The sequence below is a fragment of the Oncorhynchus nerka genome, linkage group LG2 (assembly GCF_034236695.1).
Source record: "Oncorhynchus nerka isolate Pitt River linkage group LG2, Oner_Uvic_2.0, whole genome shotgun sequence".
Lineage (NCBI taxonomy): Eukaryota > Metazoa > Chordata > Actinopteri > Salmoniformes > Salmonidae > Oncorhynchus > Oncorhynchus nerka.
In genome coordinates this window covers 26,817,322-26,840,017 of record NC_088397.1, presented here as the reverse complement: position 1 = coordinate 26,840,017, position 22,696 = coordinate 26,817,322, and the positions used below count along the sequence as shown (strand labels likewise).

Genomic DNA, 22,696 nt, shown 5'->3' with positions numbered 1-22,696 from the left:
GCTGAGCACTTGTTGGCTGCTTTTCCTTCACTCTGCAATCCAACTCATCCCAAACCTTCTCAATTGGATTGAGGTAGGGTGATTGTGGAGGCCAGGTCATCTTTAAGAGGCTCCTCTGTCCTCCACTCGTTACCTGTATTAATGGCACCTCTTTGAACTTGTTATCAGAATAAAAGACACCTGTCCACAACCTCAAACAGTCACACTCCAAACTCCACTATGGCCAAGACCAAAGAGCTGTCAAAGGACACCAGAAACAAAATTGTAGACCTGCACCAGGCTGGGAAGACTGAATCTGCAATAGGTAAGCAGCTTGGTTTGAAGAAATCAACTGTGGGAGCAATTATTAGGAAATGGAAAACATACAAGACCACTGATAATCTCCCTCGATCTGCGGCTCCACGCAAGATCTCACCCCGTGGGGTCAAAATGATCACAAGAACGGTGAGCAAAAATCCCAGAACCACGCGGGGGGACCTAGTGAATGACCTGCAGAGAGCTGGGACCAAAGTAACAAAGCCTACCATCAGTAACACACTACGCCGCCAGGGACTCAAATCCTGCTGCCTAAGCCAGTACATGTCCAGGCCCGTCTAAATGGATGGATGATCCAACTCGTCGTGTTTGGAGGACAAAGAATGCTGAGTTGCATCCAAAGAACACCATACCTACTGTGAAGCATGGGGGTGGAAACATCATGCTTTGGGGCTGTTTTTCTGCAAAGGGACCAGGACGACTGAGCCGTGTAAAGGAAAGAATGAATGGGGCCATGTATCGTGACATTTTGAGTGAAAACCTCCTTCCATCAGCAAGGGCATTGAAGATGAAACGTGGCTGGGTCTTTCAGCATGACAATGATCCCAAACACACCGCCTGGGCTTCGTAAGAAGCATTTCAAGGTCCTGGAGTGGCCTAAGCCAGTCTCCAGATCTCAACCCCATAGAAAATCTTTGGAGGGAGTTGAAAGTCCAACAGCCCCAAAACATCATTGCTCTAGAGGAGATCTGCATGGAGGAATGGGCCAAAATACCAGCAACAGTGTGTGGAAACCTTGTGAAGACTTACAGAAAACGTTTGACCTCTGTCATTGCCAACAAAGGGTATATAACAAAGTATTGAGATAAACTTTTGTTATTGACCAAATACTTATTTTCCACCATAATTTGCAAATAAATTCATTAAAAATCCTACAATGTGATTTTCTGGATTTTTTTTCTAATTTTGTCTGTCATAGTTGAAGTGTACATTTGATGAAAATTACAGGCCTCTCTCAGCTTTTTAAGTGGGAGAACTTACACAATTGGTTGCTGACTAAATACTTTTTTTGCCCCACTGTAACTGTTGCTGGTTTGAGTTGAGGCTATCATGTTGAATGGTCTGGTGCCATTTTATTATTGCAGTTTGAATCATGAAAGGATATTGCAGGATGAATGATATATGGACATTAAGATGAATGATGAATGGATGTTAGGATGAATGAATATGAGGATGGTTAACTGGGAAAAACAAGGAAAGAAAACAAATCCCTTACTAAAAAGTTCCACGGGAATCTTACAGGAATTTGGGCCTCTGTGAAGGAATTGTGTAGGTACCTGCATGAATCCTGCAGGATTAATATATATATATATATATATATAATAATTTATATATATATAATATTATCAACAAAAGTTGATAACTGTCAGAAGTTTTGTACATGCTTCTGCAGGACTTTTGCATTTTGCTTTGCACCAGATCTTGAGACTAATACAACCTCATAGTTTGTCTGAGGCTAAGATTACTCCAGTGATAGATCCTTTATTCAAGTCGATAACATGATAACCAATAACCATAATACAAGCCATGATTTACTCAATATTAAACAGCGATTCAGGAAACGATATGAATAATTCCTACCGTAAGATAATTCTACAAATACAACGTTAAGTACTCAAATATTTATCTAAGTAATGCGCCTTCTAGTCTCCACGCGGTAGGTGGCGCTTTGTCTATCTTAACTCTAACCGGATGCGCTCGCAAGGAAGGTCACAGTTATCGAAGATGGCGAAGTGTTGACAATAAGCCATATATTCTTACCAATATTACTATTTATTGAACAAGCTGGGTAAAACATTTTTTTTGTAAAGGTTTTTCATCTTCATAGTAGTTCTACAGTAGTTGTGACCGGTTTCACAAAACCAAGGGCTTAAAATGTCTGAGACGAGTGGTTTGCGTCAACGGATAAGCTCCGTCATGGACATTCTAACCTCCGCTGCGGTGACAGAGATTTGCAAGTTAGTAGAGGATTGTTGTGGAGCGTTAAGTGTAGAAGTCTCTCAAAGCAAAGAGCAAATCAAAATGCTAGAGAAGCAACTCAGCCTGACCGAGTCGAGGTACATGTCGGTGAGTGGCAAAGGAGGTCAGACGCCTGTCAGCAGCGGCTCACCAATAAACAACAGTCCTCCGGGCAATTACCCCACGGCCAATGTCGATGATGCGGACGACACTCACGATGACAAAGGTGGGCTATCGATTTGTAACTGGCTGTTGTCAGCCTTTGCCCTAATCGTAAACTAAGAAATGGTCAAGTTGATCTCTCTCTCTCTCCCCCCGGTAGCGCTGTACTCCAAATAGAGAGCAATGGCAGTGGTGTAAAGTACTTAAGTAAAAATACGTTAAAGTACTACATAAGCAGTTTGTATGGGTATCTGTACTTTACTGTTTATATTTTTGACAACTTTTACTTCACTACATTCCTAATGAAAGTAATGTACTTTTTACTTTTTCTCCATACATTGACACTCAAAAGTACTAGTTTAATTTTGAATGCCAGGACAGGATGATGGTCCAATTAACGCACTTATCAAGAGAACATCCCTGGTCATCCCTACTGCCTCTGATCTGGCAGACTCTCTAAACACATACTTATTTTGTAAATAATGTTGGAGTGTGCCCCTGGCTATCTGTAAAAAAAGAACAACAAGAAAATTGTGCCGTTTGCTTAATATAAGGAATTTGAAATTATTTGTACTTTTACTTTTGATACTTAAGTATATTTTAGCAATTACATTAACTTTTGATACTTTAGTATATTTAAAACCAAATCGTTTTAGGAGGGGCTGGAGATGATGAATATGAAGAGAAAATAAAATAAAAATATAAATGCCCCTTTAAGAGATTTCATACATTTTGTTTTGAGATATGTTACATTACCTGATGAAGATTCTTGTGAATTTGAAGCATTTATTTAATAAAAACAAGCACACAGAATTCATAAGGGTAATGTTAACTGACTGATATTATCTCCTAGAACAAAATGTTTTTAAGATCTCCTAAGATTTTTTTTTGTTTTGTTCCAAGACCAATGCAGTGTGATTGTAAAGATTTTGGACATGTTTCAAGTGTTTGCAAAAGGGAGAAGCCAAGACGTTCAAGTTGTGGAAAAGATCATATCATACGTTTTAAAAGTGATGAAAATGTGACCTGTTGCAATTGGGGTGGGAACCATGAATGTCCAACAAGGGTGAAAACGTATGAGCTGGCCAAACTCGGGGCTGTCCAGAGCATTTCATATGACGTGGCTGTTAAAAGGGTTGAGGGTTCGAATGGCGCTCCTGAAGAGTCCATGGTGTTGGATAGGCCTTCACTGAAGGCTGCAGCGTTTGCTGTTCAACAGCAAGACCCAGATATGTTAAAGGTTAACAATGTGGCCTTTATAGCTATGGGGATTAATGGCACTGCCAAGGTGGAGAGGAAGTCCAGAAACATAGATGTCATTGTGGACGGGGCAGAGCGGTTCTTGGAAATGAAATACTTCTCGGCGAAGGAGTTGCATGGAGTATTGTCACAAGCCAAACCACCCTCTCAGGTCATAGAGTCTGAGAAGGGAGATATGGAGTTTTGAAGGAAGTGGGAGATTTGGGGTGGTGTTTTATTGTGGGTGGATTAAATACATTTTCTTTATCACGTATGGGTTTTATTTATACCTTGGTTTTTTCCAACCCCGTCTAGTTGGTGGCAGTAATACACCTTTTTGGGATCCAGAACTTAATTGAACAGCTGACCAATTATGCAAAAGTTTAGTTCTTTAGATGACTGAATACAGTCGCACGCTGCACTACCTTTGCTTTCTTTAAATGGACCATTAGTGGTGTTTAGACCAGTATTGAGCAATGCGCCTTCCATTATAATCATTAGAGTCAGATTGCGGCTACTGGTAAAATGATTGCCCATTATACACACTTGAAAAACTGTTTGGGTCAATCGACAACAATACAGATTTTTATTTTTTTAACCTTTATTTAACTAGGCAAGTCAGTTAAGAACAAATTCTTATTTTCAATGACGGGCTAGGAACAGTGGGTTAACTGCCTGTTCAGGGGCAGAATGACAGTTTTGTACCTTGTCAGCTCGGGGATTTGAACTTGCAACCTTTCGGTTACTAATCCAAAGCTCTAACCACTAGGCTACCCTGCCACCCCATGAGAGCGAAATCCTGAACTATCTTAAAAAAGATGATTGTGCCATCCTATCCTAGACCCCGTTATGTCAGATGGCGCATAAGCACCTATCTAATCGGTGTGTAAATGTTTTTAGCAGCGCTAGTATTTGCACAACAGCGTTGATGGGAATTAGCTTGCAAAAAAGCTGAATAGTGAAATAAAATGATATTTCTATTTACTCTGTCAATTGTCTGTAAGTTTGGTCCTTATGCAGGGGGTAAAAAAAAATCAAAAATCTAATGGAATGTTTAATTAAACAGACTTTCCAAACATGGGTCTGTTGTAGACCCACTTCCTCTCTGCTTACCTCATGTAAAAAAATAAAAGTCCCCCCCACAACTTGTTGATTTTTTTTCTGTGCAGGTATGGTGCACGTGCATGACTTTTATTTTGACATGAGGTAAGCGAAGAGGAAGTGGGTCTACAACAGACCCATGTTTGGAAAGTCTGTTTAATTTACGTTCTATTATGTTTTTTTTCCAAATTTAAGTCAGTTTAAATTTAATTTAACTTCTGTCCTCCGGCAGACTTCTGTTTTTTAATTTTTAAAAACCCAACTAATTCCTAGCATTGCTAGTGTGTAAATACTAGTGTTGCGTGTGTAAATACTAGCGTTGCTAAAACCAGCTAATTAGCATTTCAGTTCTAACTCCTCTTTTCTCCTTCCCTTCAGATTTCCAGCAGTTCAATGTCTCTGAAGTGGAGTTTCTCCCTGAGCAGCCGCATTGTAAGCAGGAGTTGAGCCCCATCCTGGGGCAAGATGACTGGAACCCCATACAGATTAAAGAGGAACAGGAGGAATTCAGGATCATCCAGGAGGAGGAAGACTCTGTATTCACTCCTGCCTTGGTGAAGAGTGACTATGATCAGTACTCAACTCAGTCCTCACAAACCCAAAGTGATAAATATGAAGACAGAATGGCCTCAACTGAACAGATCAAAACAGAACCTAAGGAAGATAATTCCTCAGAGCCAACAAGTGACTCTCATCCCCAGTGCAAATTGAAGAAGACATGGACAGAAATAGGACAAAGCTCGAAGGATAGAAAAACCATGGATCTAAGGTCACCAGTGCAAATGAGTCACACAGAAGAGAAACCATTTTGTTGTAGTGATTGTGGTGAACGTTTCACTCAGATGGGAAAACTGGATGCTCATAGGAAGGCCCACAATGGAAAGAAACCGCATCGCTGTGATGAATGTGGCAAATGTTTTACTCAAATTGGGTATCTAAACTATCACAGAAAGACTCACACAGGGGAGAAACCTCATCGCTGTCATGATTGTGGCAAATGTTTCTATCGAGTTGGTGATCTGACACTTCATATGAGGATTCACACAGGGGAAAAACCACTTTGCTGCCAGGTCTGTGGCAAATGTTTTGCTCGTCCTAGTAATCTGAGGTCTCACATTAGGATTCACACAGAGAAATGTTATTCCTGTCATTATTGTGGCAAATATTTTCGGCGTAAAGATAGTCTGACCGTGCACATGAGGATTCACACAAGGGAAATCATATAATTGTTGCTATAGTAGCACATCTTTCAGCACTGGCGGTAGTCACATGAGTTCATGTGAGGATAAATCACATGAGCTATAAACTATATCGCTGTCGGGATTGTTGTAAATGTTTCAATAATTGTAAGAATATGAGGAGACCAAGAGCAGGAACCACATGCTACCATGACTTGCAAATATTTCATAACTGCCTTTCTTTAACATTAGCTAGGTTTCCATTCAATTGGCGACAGATATTAATGTGAATATTCTAAATTCTGCATAAAGAAAATATGCGCATTTTCCCACCAGTTTCCACCAAGCAGACTTGTTGTGGATAAAAATCAGTGTGTGATGACGTGGTGCACACAATGTACATTTTCGCTTAAGTTTTCATGTACCAAATCAAAATCTAACTATGTGAATAGTTTTGTCACAAACTGTTGCTTTAAATAGCAAATGTGCCTACTCTGGTCTTGGCTCGTGCTCTCTAACCAACAGGTCGCAGAGACAGGGTAGGCTGTGCGGGTAGGCTAGCCTTCATGATGAGATTTATTATGGATAAGAGTGAGAATATTTTGTATTCATCGATCTTCATGTCAATAAGACCCTCAATATTTTTGAGAAAGGAGCATCAAGCTCATACCATGCACTTTCACCACCCTGTGAAGTTCATCATAACATGACGCGTTCTACTCTGATTTAGTCATCGTCTCCTGTGTTCCTGACCCTGAGTTGGCTCTAGAAAATGTATTCTCCATATTTATTCCTCTGGCAGATACACACACCCTTTTTAAACAATTCAGAGTCAAAGATTGATCTAACCCTTGGCCTGTATCTGAGCTCATTCAGATGAGAAATCAGGCCTGGGCCAATTCAAGGAAACTAACTTTGTAGTGGACTGACAATCTTTCAGACAATTGAGAAACAGATGTCCTATCTCGATTTCAGAAGCTTAATCAAGCAATCTCTGACTCTGCTGGTGATCCTTCTAAGTTTTGGAAAACAGTCAATGTGCTGAATAGAACACATTCCTCTTCTTCCGTGCCAAGGCAGGCCTCTGGCATCATAACTGAGAACAATGGGATAAGTGATGCTTTTAATCATCTTTTTTATCTCGGCAGGCTTTTTACTTGAGAAAAACTGGTTTAATTGATCCTGGTAAGTCAATCAACTGCTCTTCCCTCTGCCAGCCTCCAGCTGACACGACTGTTAACCCGTCAACTTATAGTGAATCTTTGTTTATTTCAACAATTTACTATCTGTGATGTACTAGATGCTTTGCTTAAGATTGATGTGTAAAAATGTTTTTTTTTAATAATAATATTAAAAAATCCCCTGGGGCTAATATGCTTGATCCATTTTTGCTGCAGTTCTCTGCCCCCCTGATTGCTGAATTATTAACCCATCTTTATCCTGACCATTATACAGTGGGACAAAAAAAGTATTTAGTCAGCCACCAATTGTGCAAGTTCTCCCACTTAAAAAGATGAGAGGCCTGTAATTTTCATCATAGGTACACTTCAACTATGACAGACAAAATGATACTTTTTTTCTCTCCAGAAAATCACATTGTAGGATTTTTAATGAATTTATTTGCAAATTATGGTGGAAAATAAGTATTTGGTCAATAACAAAAGTTTATCTCAGTACTTTGTTATATACCCTTTGTTGGCAATGACAGAGGTCAAACGTTTTCTGTAAGTCTTCACAAGGTTTCCACACACTGTTGCTGGTATTTTGGCCCATTCCTCCATGCAGATCTCCTCTAGAGCAGTGATGTTTTGGGGCTTTTGCTGGGCAACACGGACTTTCAACTCCCTCCAAAGATTTTCTATGGGGTTGAGATCTGGAGACTGGCTAGGCCACTCCAGGACCTTGAAATGCTTCTTACGAAGCCACTCCTTCGTTGCCCGGGCGGTGTGTTTGGGATCATTGTCATGCTGAAAGACCCAGCCACGTTTCATCTTCAATGCCCTTGCTGATGGAAGGAGGTTTTCACTCAAAATGTCACGATACATGGCCCCATTCATTCTTTCCTTTACACGGATCAGTCGTCCTGGTTCCTTTGCAGAAAAACAGCCCCAAAGCATGATGTTTCCACCCCCATGCTTCACAGTAGGTATGGTGTTCTTTGGATGCAACTCAGCATTCTTTGTCCTCCAAACACGACGAGTTGAGTTTTTACCAAAAAGTTCCATTTTGGTTTCATCTGACCATATGACATTCTCCCAATCTTCTTCTGGATCATCCAAATGCTGTCTAGCAAACTTCAGATGGGCCTGGACATGTACTGGCTTAAGCAAGGGGACACGTCCCGCACTGCAGGATTTCAGTCCCTGGCGGCGTAGTGTGTTACTGATGGTAGGCTTTGTTACTTTGGTCCCAGCTCTCTGCAGGTCATTCACTAGGTCCTCCCGTGTGGTTCTGGGATTTTTGCTCACCGTTCTTGTGATCATATTGACCCCACAGGGTGAGATCTTGCGTGAAGCCCCAGATCGAGGGAGATTATCAGTGGTCTTGTATGTCTTCCATTTCCTAATAATTGCTCCCACAGTTGATTTCTTCAAACCAAGTTGCTTACCTATTGCAGATTCAGTCTTCCCAGTCTGGTGCAGGTCTACAATTTTGTTTCTGGTGTCCTTTGACAGCTCTTTGGTCTTGGCCATAGTGGAGTTTGGAGTGTGACTGTTTGAGGTTGTAGACAGGTGTCTTTTATACTGATAACAAGTTCAAACAGGTGCCATTAATACAGGTAACGAGTGGAGGACAGAGGAGCCTCTTGAAGAAGTTACAGGTCTGTGAGAGCCAGAAATCTTGCTTGTTTGTAGGTGACCAAATACTTATTTTCCACCATAATTTGCAAATAAATTCATAACAAATCCTACAATGTGATTTTCTGGATTTTTTCCCCTCATTTTGTCTGTCATAGTTGAAGAGTACCTATGGTGAAAATTACAGGCCTCTCATCTTTTTTAAGTGGGAGAACTTGCACAATTGGTGGCTGACTAAATACTTTTTTTGCCCCACTGTACATGGACTTGAAATGGCCACTTTAATAATGGAACACTAGTCACTTTACTCATGTGTAATGTTTACATACTGCTTTACTCATCTCATGTGTATATACTGTATTCTATTCTACTGTATTTTAGTCTATGCCACTCTGACATTGCACATCTTAATATTGATATATTCCTTAATTCCATTATTTTACTTTTAGGTTGTGTGCATTGTTGTGAATTGTTAGATATTACTGCATGGTTGGAGCTAGAAACACAAGCATCACCACACCTGCAATAACATCTGCTAAACATGTGTATGTGACAAAACATTTGATTTGATTTAACTCGCATAAAAACTGTGGATGGAAATGTAGCTACTGTGTGTGAGACATTCACACAGGAGGAATCTTACAAGTGTCTGTCAAATGCTTAAGTGCCAAAAGTGCATTGAATAGTCTTTAGAGAATAAAAACTAAGAAGAAACTATATAGGCTAAGTGATGATTGCTTCAAAACAAAGGCTTAAGCAGACACATGGAGAGAATGCACGGGAACATGACTGTGCCCTGTGTAGGGAAGGGCATCAGACAGACAAGTTACTATTGTTCACAGTTTAACTTGATTATATTTGTCTCATTTTATAACTTTCCATGTGAACCCTGCCAGGCAATCACTGCACAACATCTGTCAAATAATTGGTCCAACGATAGTGATACAATTATCTTGATCTGATGAAATCCACGTTGATGCAAGCTGTAACCGAGTCTAGCTCAAACGGTCACTTAAACTGGTCCTATTGAATCCAGTAGAGACCATTAGATTCCAGTTCAGCCCACTAGACACCAGTAGCCATTCTCTACCTGAACAAACTGGATTTTCACCTAGGGAATTGATACATTGTTTATCTACACATACATGTATGATACCTACTTCGGTGTGTAGTTATCGTGTGTTTAACCCTCTATTTATTTTATATTTTTATATATATATAAAAAATAAAATAATTGATATTTAAAAAAATTATATTTTAAAAATAATTATATATATATATATTATTTAAAAAAATAAAAAATAATCACAGCCCCCATCTCTGCGGGAGGTCTTTTGCCTTTTGGGAGGCCGTAGTTGTAAATAAAAATGTGTTCTTAACTGACTTGCCTAGTTAAATAAAGGTTACATTTAAAAAAAATGAGTATTTTCATCCTTGTAAGTCATAAAACATTTTATGGAAAGGTTATGGAGTGATTTCTTGAAGAGTGGGAATCCTTTTTTTTTTTTTTAACTAAACAATTACCACATTACTTCAAGAGATCCGAGATCCAAGAGATAACTAGTATAAAATGTTAATTCCAGTTTTGCTTTTATTGTTAATTTTACAGTTTCACATAATATTCTTACTTTGAAGGATTAAAATAACTTGCCCCGGAAGTTCTTCATTACTCTTGTAGGCTTCACGGGTGACGGAACGCAATACGAGCTAGCCATGGGCATTATCTGAAAAAATGTATAAATTGGAGTTGTTGAGAGTGATTTTTAACCAACGATGTACAGGGCCTGCGGAGGAGATATTCAGAGCCGTTGCAAAAACGATATCAGAGTACCAGGACAACGTTAATCTATCGAAAGAGGACAACCGACGTCTACAGGGGCTGCTTGACATCATCCTGAAACCTGAGATAAAGTTGTATAGAGCAGGTTTGTTACTTTCTCAGTATTCAACATTCATTTTAAAAACATTTGCATTGTTGAGGATTTATTTCAGTGCTGCAGGAAGCTAGCTTACGTAACGTGGCTAGAAAACCTGTGTGGCTATGGCTAGCAAACTAGGCAGCAATGTTGAAGGGGTGATCAGGGGTTGTCACTAGTTGCCACAGCCACAAAATCATTCGGCTCTATCGTAAACATTTATAAAAACAAAAAGTCGATTTTTGGTATTTAAGGTTCGGTATAAGGTTAGCATTGGGTTAGGGTTAAACTGATTTTTAAGAAGAAATTGTACAATAGACGGGGTGTTTGACTTTGAAGCAGAGACCGTGGAGCATGTATTTCAACAGTGTGGGCAGTATCAGAGGGAAAGAGGTTGCGATCTAGAATGAGGGAGAAGGGGATACAGGAAATCAGTTTAACGAGTATATTGAGTAGAACGTCCTTAGATATAGTCTCAAATATTTTATATATTTTAAGAGCAATGGGGCCGGCAGGTAGGTTTTAGTTTCACCCTGTCACTGGCCCACACTCCAGGACAGTAGGTGGCGGTAATTCACCATAACGTTGGATGCCAAGATTGACCACACCAAATAAGAAGTAGATGACTTAAGAAGTAGTGACGCAACTATGGCTGGGGGCATCTTCATTACGCCAATTATGTTGCAAAACCATTAGTAAACAGAAGCGAATGAAACGGGAGGGACCTACCTGAATTTGTCAAATAAAAATAATCGTTTGCTCTGTTTGGTTCTTAAAAACTGAACGGTTTCCGTAATGAAAACGCGCCAGATATACTGTATGAGGAGATGCTTGTCTTCTCCCTAACAATTGGATTTGATGTCCACAGAGCAGAACGGAGGGCTGTCAAGCTCATTCCTGTTCCTCTCTTTGGATTGGTGGAAATACCTTATTTGAATTTTCTTTTGAATATTTGACGAGGGGTGTTTAAGTCAACGGACAATATTCAATGGAGAATGAGACGCTATGCTATCCTCATGAATATGCATTGAAGTCTTGAATTTCAACAGGGAGAACTCCGATATAGTGTTTTTTTCCTCAAAGTTACCAGGATGTCGGTGCATCATATTTATATCAGTGGCACCATCATTTGGGAGGATGGGCTTCTAGTATGGAATCAATGGAAATGTATTAAGGTATGTGTTTGATATCATTCCATTTACTCCATTCCAGCCAATACTATTAGCGGTCCTCCTCTCACCAGGCTTCTGCAGTACACTTGTAATAACCCAAGTGTTACAAAACTTATATTAGATCAAATTAGGCTTTTTTTAATCAAAATGGCAATAAATTTTTATCTTGACAAAATTTCCACACTCATTGCCCCCCCCCCCCCCCCTCCCCCCATGCAAAAACTCCTCACTTGCGTGATAATTAATGACCTGCTTAATGTGGACAGATTTGGGGTGGAGTAAACCCTCTCGCTTCGGCTCTTCCCCTCTGCCATGACTCCACTAGCAGCCTGCCTCTGCATCATTTCTAGCCTGAACAGTCGTTAGTAGTCGCTGTTTCTGTCTTTTGATGTTCCCACTATCGTTTGAACAGACATTGTACATTGGCTAGCACACTAATTTCCCTGCTATACATTAAACATCCTCCATTAAGGTTGCGAAAGATGCCGGTGTCCTCCTTACTAACTTAAATGGATAGAGGCAAAAAAACAGAAACGTGCAGAATATGCCTCCTGTCTTAATGAAACACTTTTCCAGTTAATAGCCAAATCAACTGAAATCAACACAATTATTTGATTTAGGGCTGTCCCTGACAACAACAACAAACATCTTGGTTGACTGAAGTCTTCTGTTCTTTTCACAAATCTATTGCTAGAGACACTCTGTTTTAATAAAATCAACTATATGCATTGAGCTTGTCTGATGCTTTAAGCTTAAGATTTGATGCCTCGAGGGCGACAGAGATCTAGATAACCAGAAGAAGAAAACAATTAACCTGACCCACCTATTCTGCTCCAGCTCCTGCTGGCTTTTGCTGATTCTGCCATTACTCTCCTGAAGTTGCTGGTAATAGGCTACATGGGGAGCCGGCAACCTTTCTCATGTGGAATGCCAATTTATCTTACCATTTCTGAGGATCTGTGTGCCAGTTATGGTTTTCATATGCACATTTTCACGAAGCCATTTAATATATAACGTCTTCATATCTTAATCATTGTCATGTAGTTAATCAAAATTCTATCCAAATGAAAATGATACCAAACTAAAAAGTAACTTCTATTGCCATTGTCAACTATGTAAAAATAGCCTACATAAAGCCAACAAATAAAAAATATTGCAGCCTGCAGGTAGAAAATATCCTGATAAAAATAAATATCCTATAAATCACATTGGCTACATTTGGCCTGTCTGCAACAAACTTGAAACATTGTATTAACTTGGGTCCAGCTGGAAGCTTGCTACTTGCAACATTGTATAAAATACAGTGAGCTTGGGACAGACACAGCTGTAGGCCATTTGCGCAAGGGATAAGAAGCAGTGCTTGACTTGGGCAGGAGCTCACCAGAACTGAGTACCGACACCCTCAAAAAAATGCTTGAGCTCCTGTTCCTCTTATAGAATATAAGCTCAAAAGTATTGTGGAGCTCCTGCACCTAAATATAAACAGTATCATGACCCAAAATGAGTACCAGAACATATTTCAGTCCAAGTCAAGCACTAATAAAGAAGCTTATTTTTATGACTTTTCCACTGGATCAGAGCATGACATTTTCCCCTTTCACGCCGAGTGGTTATCGAAAGAGAGAAAGAGCTGGAAAGATTTTATTGTAATTGTAAAAGACTTAGTTTGCTTGCTGTTTTTGAGGTGAAGAAAACATTACTTTGAGAAGCTCCACAGGTCATTAGTGGTGGTGCGTTAAAGCCAGTCAGAAATACTATCAGATCCCCAAATGGGCACCTTTTCTATGCCTACATTTGCACGCAGGCCAGGTAGCCTATAGAACTACTTCTATGTGTGCACATCCATACACAACATTGACAGCAGCGCTCGAAACAAAACACACAGACTAAATTGACAGAACTCAAATTGAATTAAATAAACCAAAACTTGTTTCTCACAAGTGTAGTATAGGTTGTGCAAACAATTGCCCACTCTGACAATGAGAACAGGAATAATAATATTGAATGCATTAAAATAAATTACTGGAACCAAAGTAAAACATTGAAGATTAGTAATTCTAAGAATTAACGGTAAATGTACTACTGGTGATATACACTACCGGTCAAAAGTTTTAGAACACCTACTCATTCAAGAGTTTTTTTTTCTTTTTGTACTATTTTATACATTGTAGAATAATAGTGAAGACACAAAACTATGAAATAACACATGGAATCATGTAGTAACCAAAAAAGTGTAAAACAATTCAAAATATATTTTCTGAGATTCTTCAGAGTAGCCACCCTTTGCCTTGATGACAGCTTTGCACACTCTTGGCATTCTCTCAACCAGCTTTGTGAGGTAGTCACCTGGAATGCATTTAAATTAACAGGTGTGCCTTGTTAAAAGTTAATTTGTGGAATGTCTTTCCTTAATGTGTGAGCCAATCAGTTGTGCCGTGACACGGTAGGGGTGGTATACAGAAGATGGCCCTATTTGGTAAAAGACCAAGTCCATATTATGGCAAGAACAGCTCAAATAAGCAAAGGTAAACGACAGTCCATCATTACTTTAAGACATGCAGGTCAGTCAATCCAGGAAGTGCAGTCGCAAAAACCAGGCATGCAGGTCAGTCAATACGGAAAATGTAGTTTCTTCAAGTGCAGTCGCAAAAACCATCAAGTGCTATGATGAAACTGGCTTTTATGAGGACCTCCACAGGAATGGAAGACTCCGTTACCTCTGCTGCAGAGGATATGTTCATTAGAGTTACCAGACTCAGAAATTGCAGCCCAAATAAATGCTTCAAAGTTCAAGTAACAGAAACAGACACATCTCAGCAACTGTTCAGTGGAGACTGTGTGAATCAGGCCTTCATGGTTGAATTGCTGCAAAGAAACCACTACTAAAGGACACCAATAAGAAGAAGAGACTTGCTTGAGCCAAGAAACATGATCAATGGACATTCGACCGGTGGAAAAGTGTCCTTTGGTCTGGAGTCCAAATTGGAGATTTTGGGTTTCAACAGCCGTGTCTTTGTGAGACGTGGTGTGGGTGAACGGATTATCTCTGCATGTGTATTTCCCACCGTGGAGCATGGGGGAGAAGGTGTGATGGTGGGGGGGTGCTTTGCTGGTGACACTGTCTGATTTATTTAGAATTCAAGGCACATTTAACCAGCATGGCTACCACAGCAGTCTGCAGTGATACACCATATGGTTTGCACTTAGTGGAACTACCATTTGTTTTTCAACAGGACAATGAAACAACACACCTCCAGGCTGTTTAAGGTGCTATTTGACCAAGAAGGAGAGTGGTGGAGTGCTGCATCAGATGACCTGGCCTCCACAATCACCTGACCTCAACCCAATTGAGATGGTTTGAGATGAGTTGGACCGCAGAGTGAAGGAAAAGCAGCCAACAAGTGCTCAGCATATGTGGGAACCCCTTCAAGACTGTTGGAAAAGCATTCCAGATGAAGCTGGTTGAGAGAATGCCAAGAGTGTGCAAGGCTGTCAAGGCAAAGGGTGGCTACTTTAAAGAGTCTAAAATATATTTTTATTGAACACTTTTTTTGGTTACTATATGTGTTATTTCATAGATTTGATGTCATCATTATTCTACATTGTAGAAAATAGTACAAATAAAGAAACCCTTGAACGAGTAGGTGTTATAAAACCTTTGACCGGTAGTGTATGTAATGAGAATTAATATACACTAACAATCAAAAGCAAACATTTCACACAATGAAGTTATGAAACAATGGATGTGCACAAATTGCTGGGAGAGAGCGCATTCTGGAGAGTGAAGTGCATTGTTCATCTGGGCGCATGTTCAATCTGACGTTTGCATTTACCATGCAGCATTTATGATGATATGACCTCCGCAGAAGTCAGGGCATTCATACTTCTTGCGCTTCACAGAGCAGTGCAGAGATGTTGTCAAGAAAGTGAGTTTGTGTTTATACAGAATTTACCACCACCACCTACTGTCAACCAATCATGTCAATGCGGAGCTATACAGAGCCCTCTGCATTGTTGCAAAATTTGGGAGGCGCATTACGATGCGGCACAGAGCTCGATTTGGCCTCTACATGCCTCTGCATCACACCCTCCATATGGAGTCTCCGACCACATTTTCAAATCAAGCATAGATTGGCTTTAGTCTAGGCCTCCGCAATGGATTAGTTCACAGAGATGGGCGCAGATATATATATATATTTAAGCACTGGTGGTCACACCCCGATTTGTTACTGCTTGACTGAAACAATCTCGGTTGACCAACAGCCTAACGACCAAACAATCGACCAGTCGATTAATTGGGGTCAGCCCTAATTTGATTTGACATTGCACAGTTGCAATTCCATAGATGTTTTGCTAGTTGTGGCTTAAATTAGCCAATGTTTGTCGTGGCTGTTTAAAGATTCATAGGCTACTTTCAAGGTGAAGAACCAACTAGAATTACGTCGTAAAAGGCTGAACTTATCCTTCAACAGGGACCCCGATTCTTTTTGTCAGGATTTGTCTACACTGTCAGTTGAGGATGAAGTACTTCCTGACATAAGACAATGCAAAGACCACCTGTCTCATCAGCTTATAAATTCTAACTCCTCTTTTCTCCATCCCTTCAGATTTTGAGCAGTTCATTGTCTCTGAGGTGGAGTTTCCCCCTGAGCAGCAGCACTTTGAACAAGAGTGGAGCCCCGATTTGGGGCAAGATGACTGGAACCCCATACAGATTAACAAGAAGCAGGAGGAATTCCGGATAATCCAGGGGGAGGAAGACTCTGTATTCACTCCTGCCTGGGTGAAAAGTGACTATGATCAGTACTCTACTCAGTCCTCACAAACCCAAAGTGAAGAATACAAAGACAGACCAAAACCTAAGGAAGTGGATTATTCAAAGCCAACCAGTGGCTCTCGGCCCAAATCGAGGAGGACACAGACAGAAAAGAGAAAAAGTTTTATCAGCTCCGAGGGTAGAAAATCAATGGATCTGAAATCACCAGTGCAAAGGAGGTGTCAGACAGCAGATAAATCATTTTGCTGTAGTGATTGTGGGGAATGTTTCACTCAGATGGGAAAACTGAATTCTCATAGGATCATGATACACTCCAGAGGTAATCAGTTTCGCTGTGATGAATGTGGCAAATGTTTTGCTCAGTGGGGATATCTGGATTCTCATATGAAGATTCACACAAGGGTGAATTGTGGCAAAGTATTCCCTCAGTCTGACCGCTTCGAACCCTCCTTGACCACTTTGAAGGATCACACAGGAGAGAAATTGTATTGCTGTGGGGAATGTGGCAAATATTTTTCTAATGCTGGGTCCCTGAATTATCATAGGAGGTCGCACACAGAGGAGAAATCGCATCGCTGCCATGATTGTGGCAAATGTTTTTTTAAATTTAGGGATCTGAATATTCACAGGAGGATTCACACAGGGGAGAAACGTTTTTGCTGCCAGTTCTGTGGAAAATGTTATAATCAGCACACTTCTCTAAGTTATCACATGAAGAATCACACGGGAGACATCTTGTAACTGTCATTATTGTGGCAAATATTTTCGTCATAAAGGTCATCTGACAACGCATATGAGGATTCACACGAGGGAAATCAGATAATCGTTGCTATAGTAGCAGATCTTTAAGCACTGGCGGTCACAAGTGCATATGAGGATAATCAGATGAGCAGTAAACTATTTTGCTGTCAGGATTGTTGTAAATGGTTCACTCCTTCCAATCTGAATCGTCTGGGGAGACAGAGGGGAGGAACCACATTAATACCATGACTAGCAAATCTTTTCTGTAGAAAATGCTTTAGTGCCAGAAGTGCGTTGACTAGTCATCGGAGAACACAAAGCTAAGAACAACCTTCAAAGCCTAAAGGGTCACCTGAGGACATTGCTTGAATGACCTTTACTCTGGTAGTCCTGAAATCAAATGTTATTTTATTGGTCACATATTTAGCAGATGTTATTGCGGGTGTAGCGAAATGCTTGTGTTCCTAGCTCCAACAGTGCAATAGTATCTAACAGTTTTTAAAAAATGCCCTGGGGGGTAAGAAACAAAGGATCCAATTTGGGAAAGTTGTAATGCTGGGGAGTTACCGCCACTCTGATATCCAAAAGTACTTTCCGGCTGTATGTAATAACACAAAACGTTCTGGGCCAGTAATGTAAGAAATAACACAAAAAAAAAAAAATACTGCAAAGTTACATAGCTAGAGGCAAAGCTGCCATGTCTGTCGGCACCATCTATGCATAACTATTAAAAAGACATAATCGGGACATATTCTGCTTCACCTGTCATTTTCCATTCTGCATTGGCTGTAACTTTCATTAAGTGTAAAGCTGTATTTTTCTACTGAGAACAGAACTTGTATGGTTAATTGTGTAGCCCGTCTCTTTCAGAAACCATTTTGTGTGTTTCATTGTTCAGTATCACCCATCGTCTATAATGATGCATGTATGTCTCATTCAGAATTAATATTCTTATCACTCCGAAGAATAATTAGCCCTTGAGCCATTTTAGCAGTTGTATCTTGAAGAGGTTGCTGACTTTGTGCTGAGTGATCTCCCAGTAGGCCTACTGTTTGCAACATTAAATACTTTTTCTGAATGTGATGACCGTCACCTGACTTGTCTCTTTTCACACTGACAATTTTCATTGGAGCCTTTAAGGCCATGATACACTTGGAATTTCTGGAGGTAATGTTGCCTCTGTATCATGGGCTTAAGAGTACACATTGAGAGAAACATGACTCTGTCATGTGTGTGGGAAGGGCATCACAGAAGATTGAGGCACATTTTGTAACTTCCACCTGTTGGTGGAGACATGCCACAGTTCTTATTTTAAAAGTCATTCAGTTTTTCAGAAGTATCTAATCGGATTACAATATTTTTGTAGTCAGATTAGTTTTGAATGTGTTGAAGTCTGTCCAGTGTTTTGGCGGGGAGTCGGTAGAGAATAGTGTTGCAGTAGTCCAGGCCGGATACAACAAGGGTTTCAGCAGTGGGGTCGGTAAGAGAGGGTCTCAGTCGTGAAATGTTTGTGAGGTGGAAGAAGGCTGACTTGGTGGTTTACTTCACAGAAGATCCAATCAATATCATGAACGAGCAGTATTAGGTCAACATGAATGAGAAATACTCTTGGACATGAAGAAGGCAATATTATCCGGAAAGTATGCATTTTGAATGTATCAATAACAAAATTCTGATACTCTCCTCATACAGAGACATTCAAAATATAACGGAATCCCTGTTTTTAATAATGTGAAAACAGACTTTGAACCAGAGCTGTGAGTTTCCTACAGTACTCTGTACTGTTTAATAGTTACATCATTCAAATCAAACTTGATTCACTTAGGGACCTATTTACTCAGGACATTTACGCCATTCCTAGGCATGCCTTTACGCACTTCTCAGTAGTTGGTATTCGGACTAACCTTATGTAGGTGCGAAACGAAATTTGTGGGAGTGGCTCCCTTGCGCGCACTGAATACATTTTGTTTTACCCCAGAAAACACCCACTGAGCGAGCGACAGACTGAATCAATCAGGTAATTTATTCAATTATTTTTCACAAGACAAATCTAGCCTACGGAGAATGCGTTCAGAATATGGAGATCAATGAAAGATAGCCATCAAAACATGAATAATTGTCTCCGTTTCAGAATCCATGGGTAGATTTAAAAACACTGATATTACACATTTATCGTAAGGTAAGTATTCATGAATCCTAGGTTACTTCCAGGAAAAATAGGGTTGTAAGGGCTTTTATGCATAAAAGAAAACTAAGCAGTGTACATTATTAGTAGGATATAAATGAACCCTGATTGCCCGCACTGATCATGGAACTGTGTGACAATAAGGTCCAAGTCTTGCGCTGCAATTTGAGTTCAAACTATAATGATTTGGTCTGCGCTCCATTATTGTTTTATAAGCTTAGATGCCCGGATGTATACTACAATTTGTACGAGGCCTTCAATTAAATAATATCCACTATTACTAGCGACCCTCCGTAACAACCACAAGAACGTGACAGCGTTTACAGAAGAAAAAAATTAAGGTAGTCTAAACCAAACAATGCAATGGAATTATACGAAATGTGGGGTACCAACTGAGGGGAACTAACACTAAATGTGTTAAATAAGAGTGGTTAATACTGAGGGTCACTACCTATATAGCGGCGAATAACATTTGACATAAAGCAAATGATAGGAAACAGGAAACGTCGTAGCATATAATTAAAGCATTTTAGAGCGACTCGCTGTGCTCTGCTTTGCTTTGTCATCCCATTTGGCTTGCGTCTCCAAGTTTAGTCCTGCAAGTTATAAGAGCATAGAATTGCAATTATTTACAACGTCACAGCATTCCATACTTTACAGTGGGAAAAGGGCAGAACTACCATTCGTGTTGATTTGCTTATGAGTTTTCTTCACATTTGTCTTCAGCAATCATAAAGGTAAATGCTCTTATCAGTTTATAAATTACAGTGCATGGAGAATGGTGTCAAACCTATGGGGGGGAAATGAAGTATATGTTTTTCCACTTGAAACCGACAGGTTGCTCAACCTTATTCTTGGGATTTTCACGGTAAAGTGGTGACATTATGAGGGAATGAAGTCGAGGTCAGAATATGGCTTATATGTAGACACACCTCCATTTATTTGATCTCCTCCCCAAACACGTGCCTGGCTGGCACTAGCGTTTCCCATGCTTCAGTTTAACGTCAGAATACCATAGAGAGGGCAGTGCAAAAATTTACATTTGCAACTCGGTCTGAATTACCCCAATAGAACTGTTTACAAAAGTAAATCTATCACATCTAGAGCACGTATTATCCAGAGTTTACATAACTTTTCAGTTGTCCAAACCCTGCCTTTTAACTTCCATCTTCTGATGCAGGTCAGCGTTTTTTTCTGTTATGAGTCTTGTTCTGGAGGCAGCTCTGCAGAGTGGTCACTAGGTCGCACAGCCACAAATTCATAAAATCTGATTTGACCTTAACCTTAAATTAAGACCACAGAGCAAAAACATTTTTTAAAATAATTGTTTCAATATAGTTAATTTTGACTTTGCAGCTGACCCATCTAGCAGAAATCACTCAATTTTTCCTCAAGGACAAGACTCAACCCAATAAACGTCAACCGGCTCTTCTGACATATCTTTGTCTAAATATTTTTAGTCCTGTTCTCTTTTGTGAACTTTATTCATATGTTTTAACAGCTGAGCTGTACGACTGAATCTTTTCCCACAGACAGAGCAGCCATATTCCTCTCATGTGTGTCAGTTTGTGTATGGTTAGATTCCCCTTGACACTAAAGCTTTTCCCACAGTCACCACAGCTAAATGGTTTCTCTCCTGTGTGCGTCAGTTTGTGCACATTCAGGTGCCCCTTCTGATAGAAGCTTTTCCCACAATCACCACAGCTAAAGGGTTTCTCTCCTGTGTTAGTCAGTTTATGCTTCTTTAGCGAGTCCTTAAATTTAACCTTTTCCCAGTCACCACAGCTAAATGGTTTTACTCCCATGTAAATCAGATTATACATGTTTAGGGGCTGCTTGCGATTGAAGCTCTTCCCACAGTCACCACAGCTAAATGGTTTCTCTCTTGTGTGGGTCAGTTTATGCATGGTTAGGTGTCCCTTCTGTTTGAAGCTCTTCCCACAGTCACTACAGTTAAATGGTTTCTCTCCTGTGTGAGTCTGAACATGTTCGGTTAGGTTACTCTTGAGACTGAAGCTCTTCCCGCAGTCACCACAGCTTAATGTTTTCTCTCCTGTGTGAATCATCATGTGCTTGGAAATATCTACTTGGAAAGTCTTGCCACAAAAGGGGCAGGGGCAGGTTTTCCCATTGTGACACAGTCTGACATGGGCCTTCAGTTTACAGGTAGACTTGTAGCATTCACTGGGTTTCTTCTTGGCGAGAGTCACATGCATCTGCAGGTCAGATTTTAGAGCAAAGGTTTCACCACAGTCATGGCAGCGGAGAGCTTTTATAGCTGTGGTGCTGGGTTTGGATCTTTGTTTCTTATATGGTGGGTTGTGATCCAATGGTGAGCTGGGATCTAATGTTGGGCTGCTATCAAGTCCTATTGGGTCGCTGCTTTCGGCTGTGCTGTGGCTGGATGCATCGTTTTGATTATTTGGAGGGTCACAGGGAATATTGAGAGACCTCAGCGGAGTCACAGTGCCAAAAGTTGTGAGATTCACTTGTTTAGGGTTCTGTTCTCCACAGTCTGGATTTGAGGAGGAATGAAGGACTGAAGTGGGTCCTCCTGATCACATTCACTTGTCACACAGAGAGGAGCGAATATGGATTCTTTGGTATCAAATAGTTATTGAAGTGGTTCTTCCTCCTGACTGGTCCCGACTTCCTCCTCTTTAATCTGTGTGGGCTCAGTGTTCTCCTGTCCCAGACTAAGGCTCCGCTCCTGCTCACAGTGCTCAGGGAGAACCTCCTCTTCAGAGACAGCGAGAGAGAGCTGCAGGGAGTCTGGCAGGAAGGAGATGGGGAGTAGAGGTTATACAGTCTTTACACATCAGGGTTGGGGTGAATTTGAATTAAAAGTGGAAATCTGCAGTTTAAACAATAACAAAGTGGCCACACCGCCATTGTTTTGGTAAAGAGCTGAGGGATTGGGCTGGAGAAATGTAAGCGCTCTCAAATTCAGACAGAGTTATGGGGAAGGTGCTCAAGGACTGACCAGCTATTATATCAAAATTATAGTTTTAACCATGTTTAAAGGCTATACTGTTTTTGATAAGTCACATTGTGTAGAAACACTGTGGTAAAACAAGCTTATATTTGGGGTTCTGATGGGGTACGACAGTTGAAGTAAGCTAATGAAGCATTATCTTAGGGTTAGTTGTATTC

At 40.3% G+C, this 22,696-nt stretch overlaps 2 protein-coding genes across 3 annotated transcripts; both read left to right on the top strand.

Annotated features, from left to right (window-relative positions):
- Window positions 1–2,036: 2,036 nt before the first annotated feature.
- On the top strand, window positions 2,037–9,469 carry LOC115133183 (gastrula zinc finger protein XlCGF48.2-like). Its single transcript, XM_029666163.2, has 2 exons — window positions 2,037–2,500; window positions 5,155–9,469. Exons 1-2 carry the CDS (start codon window positions 2,191–2,193, stop codon window positions 6,000–6,002), a joined length of 1,158 nt encoding a protein of 385 aa, XP_029522023.2. The 5' UTR covers window positions 2,037–2,190; the 3' UTR covers window positions 6,003–9,469.
- A 953-nt stretch (window positions 9,470–10,422) lies between these two features.
- Window positions 10,423–18,441, top strand: LOC115133191 (oocyte zinc finger protein XlCOF10-like). Of its 2 annotated transcripts, XM_065025238.1 has the most exons (3): window positions 10,590–10,677; window positions 15,074–15,344; window positions 16,448–18,441. In XM_065025238.1, exons 2-3 carry the CDS (start codon window positions 15,293–15,295, stop codon window positions 17,356–17,358), a joined length of 963 nt encoding a protein of 320 aa, XP_064881310.1. In that variant the 5' UTR covers window positions 10,590–10,677; window positions 15,074–15,292; the 3' UTR covers window positions 17,359–18,441. The 2 variants fall into 2 exon arrangements, with proteins under 2 accessions (XP_029522037.1, XP_064881310.1); XM_029666177.2 differs by lacking the exon at window positions 15,074–15,344 and having other exon boundaries at window positions 10,423–10,677.
- The last annotated feature ends 4,255 nt before the right edge of the window (window positions 18,442–22,696 follow it).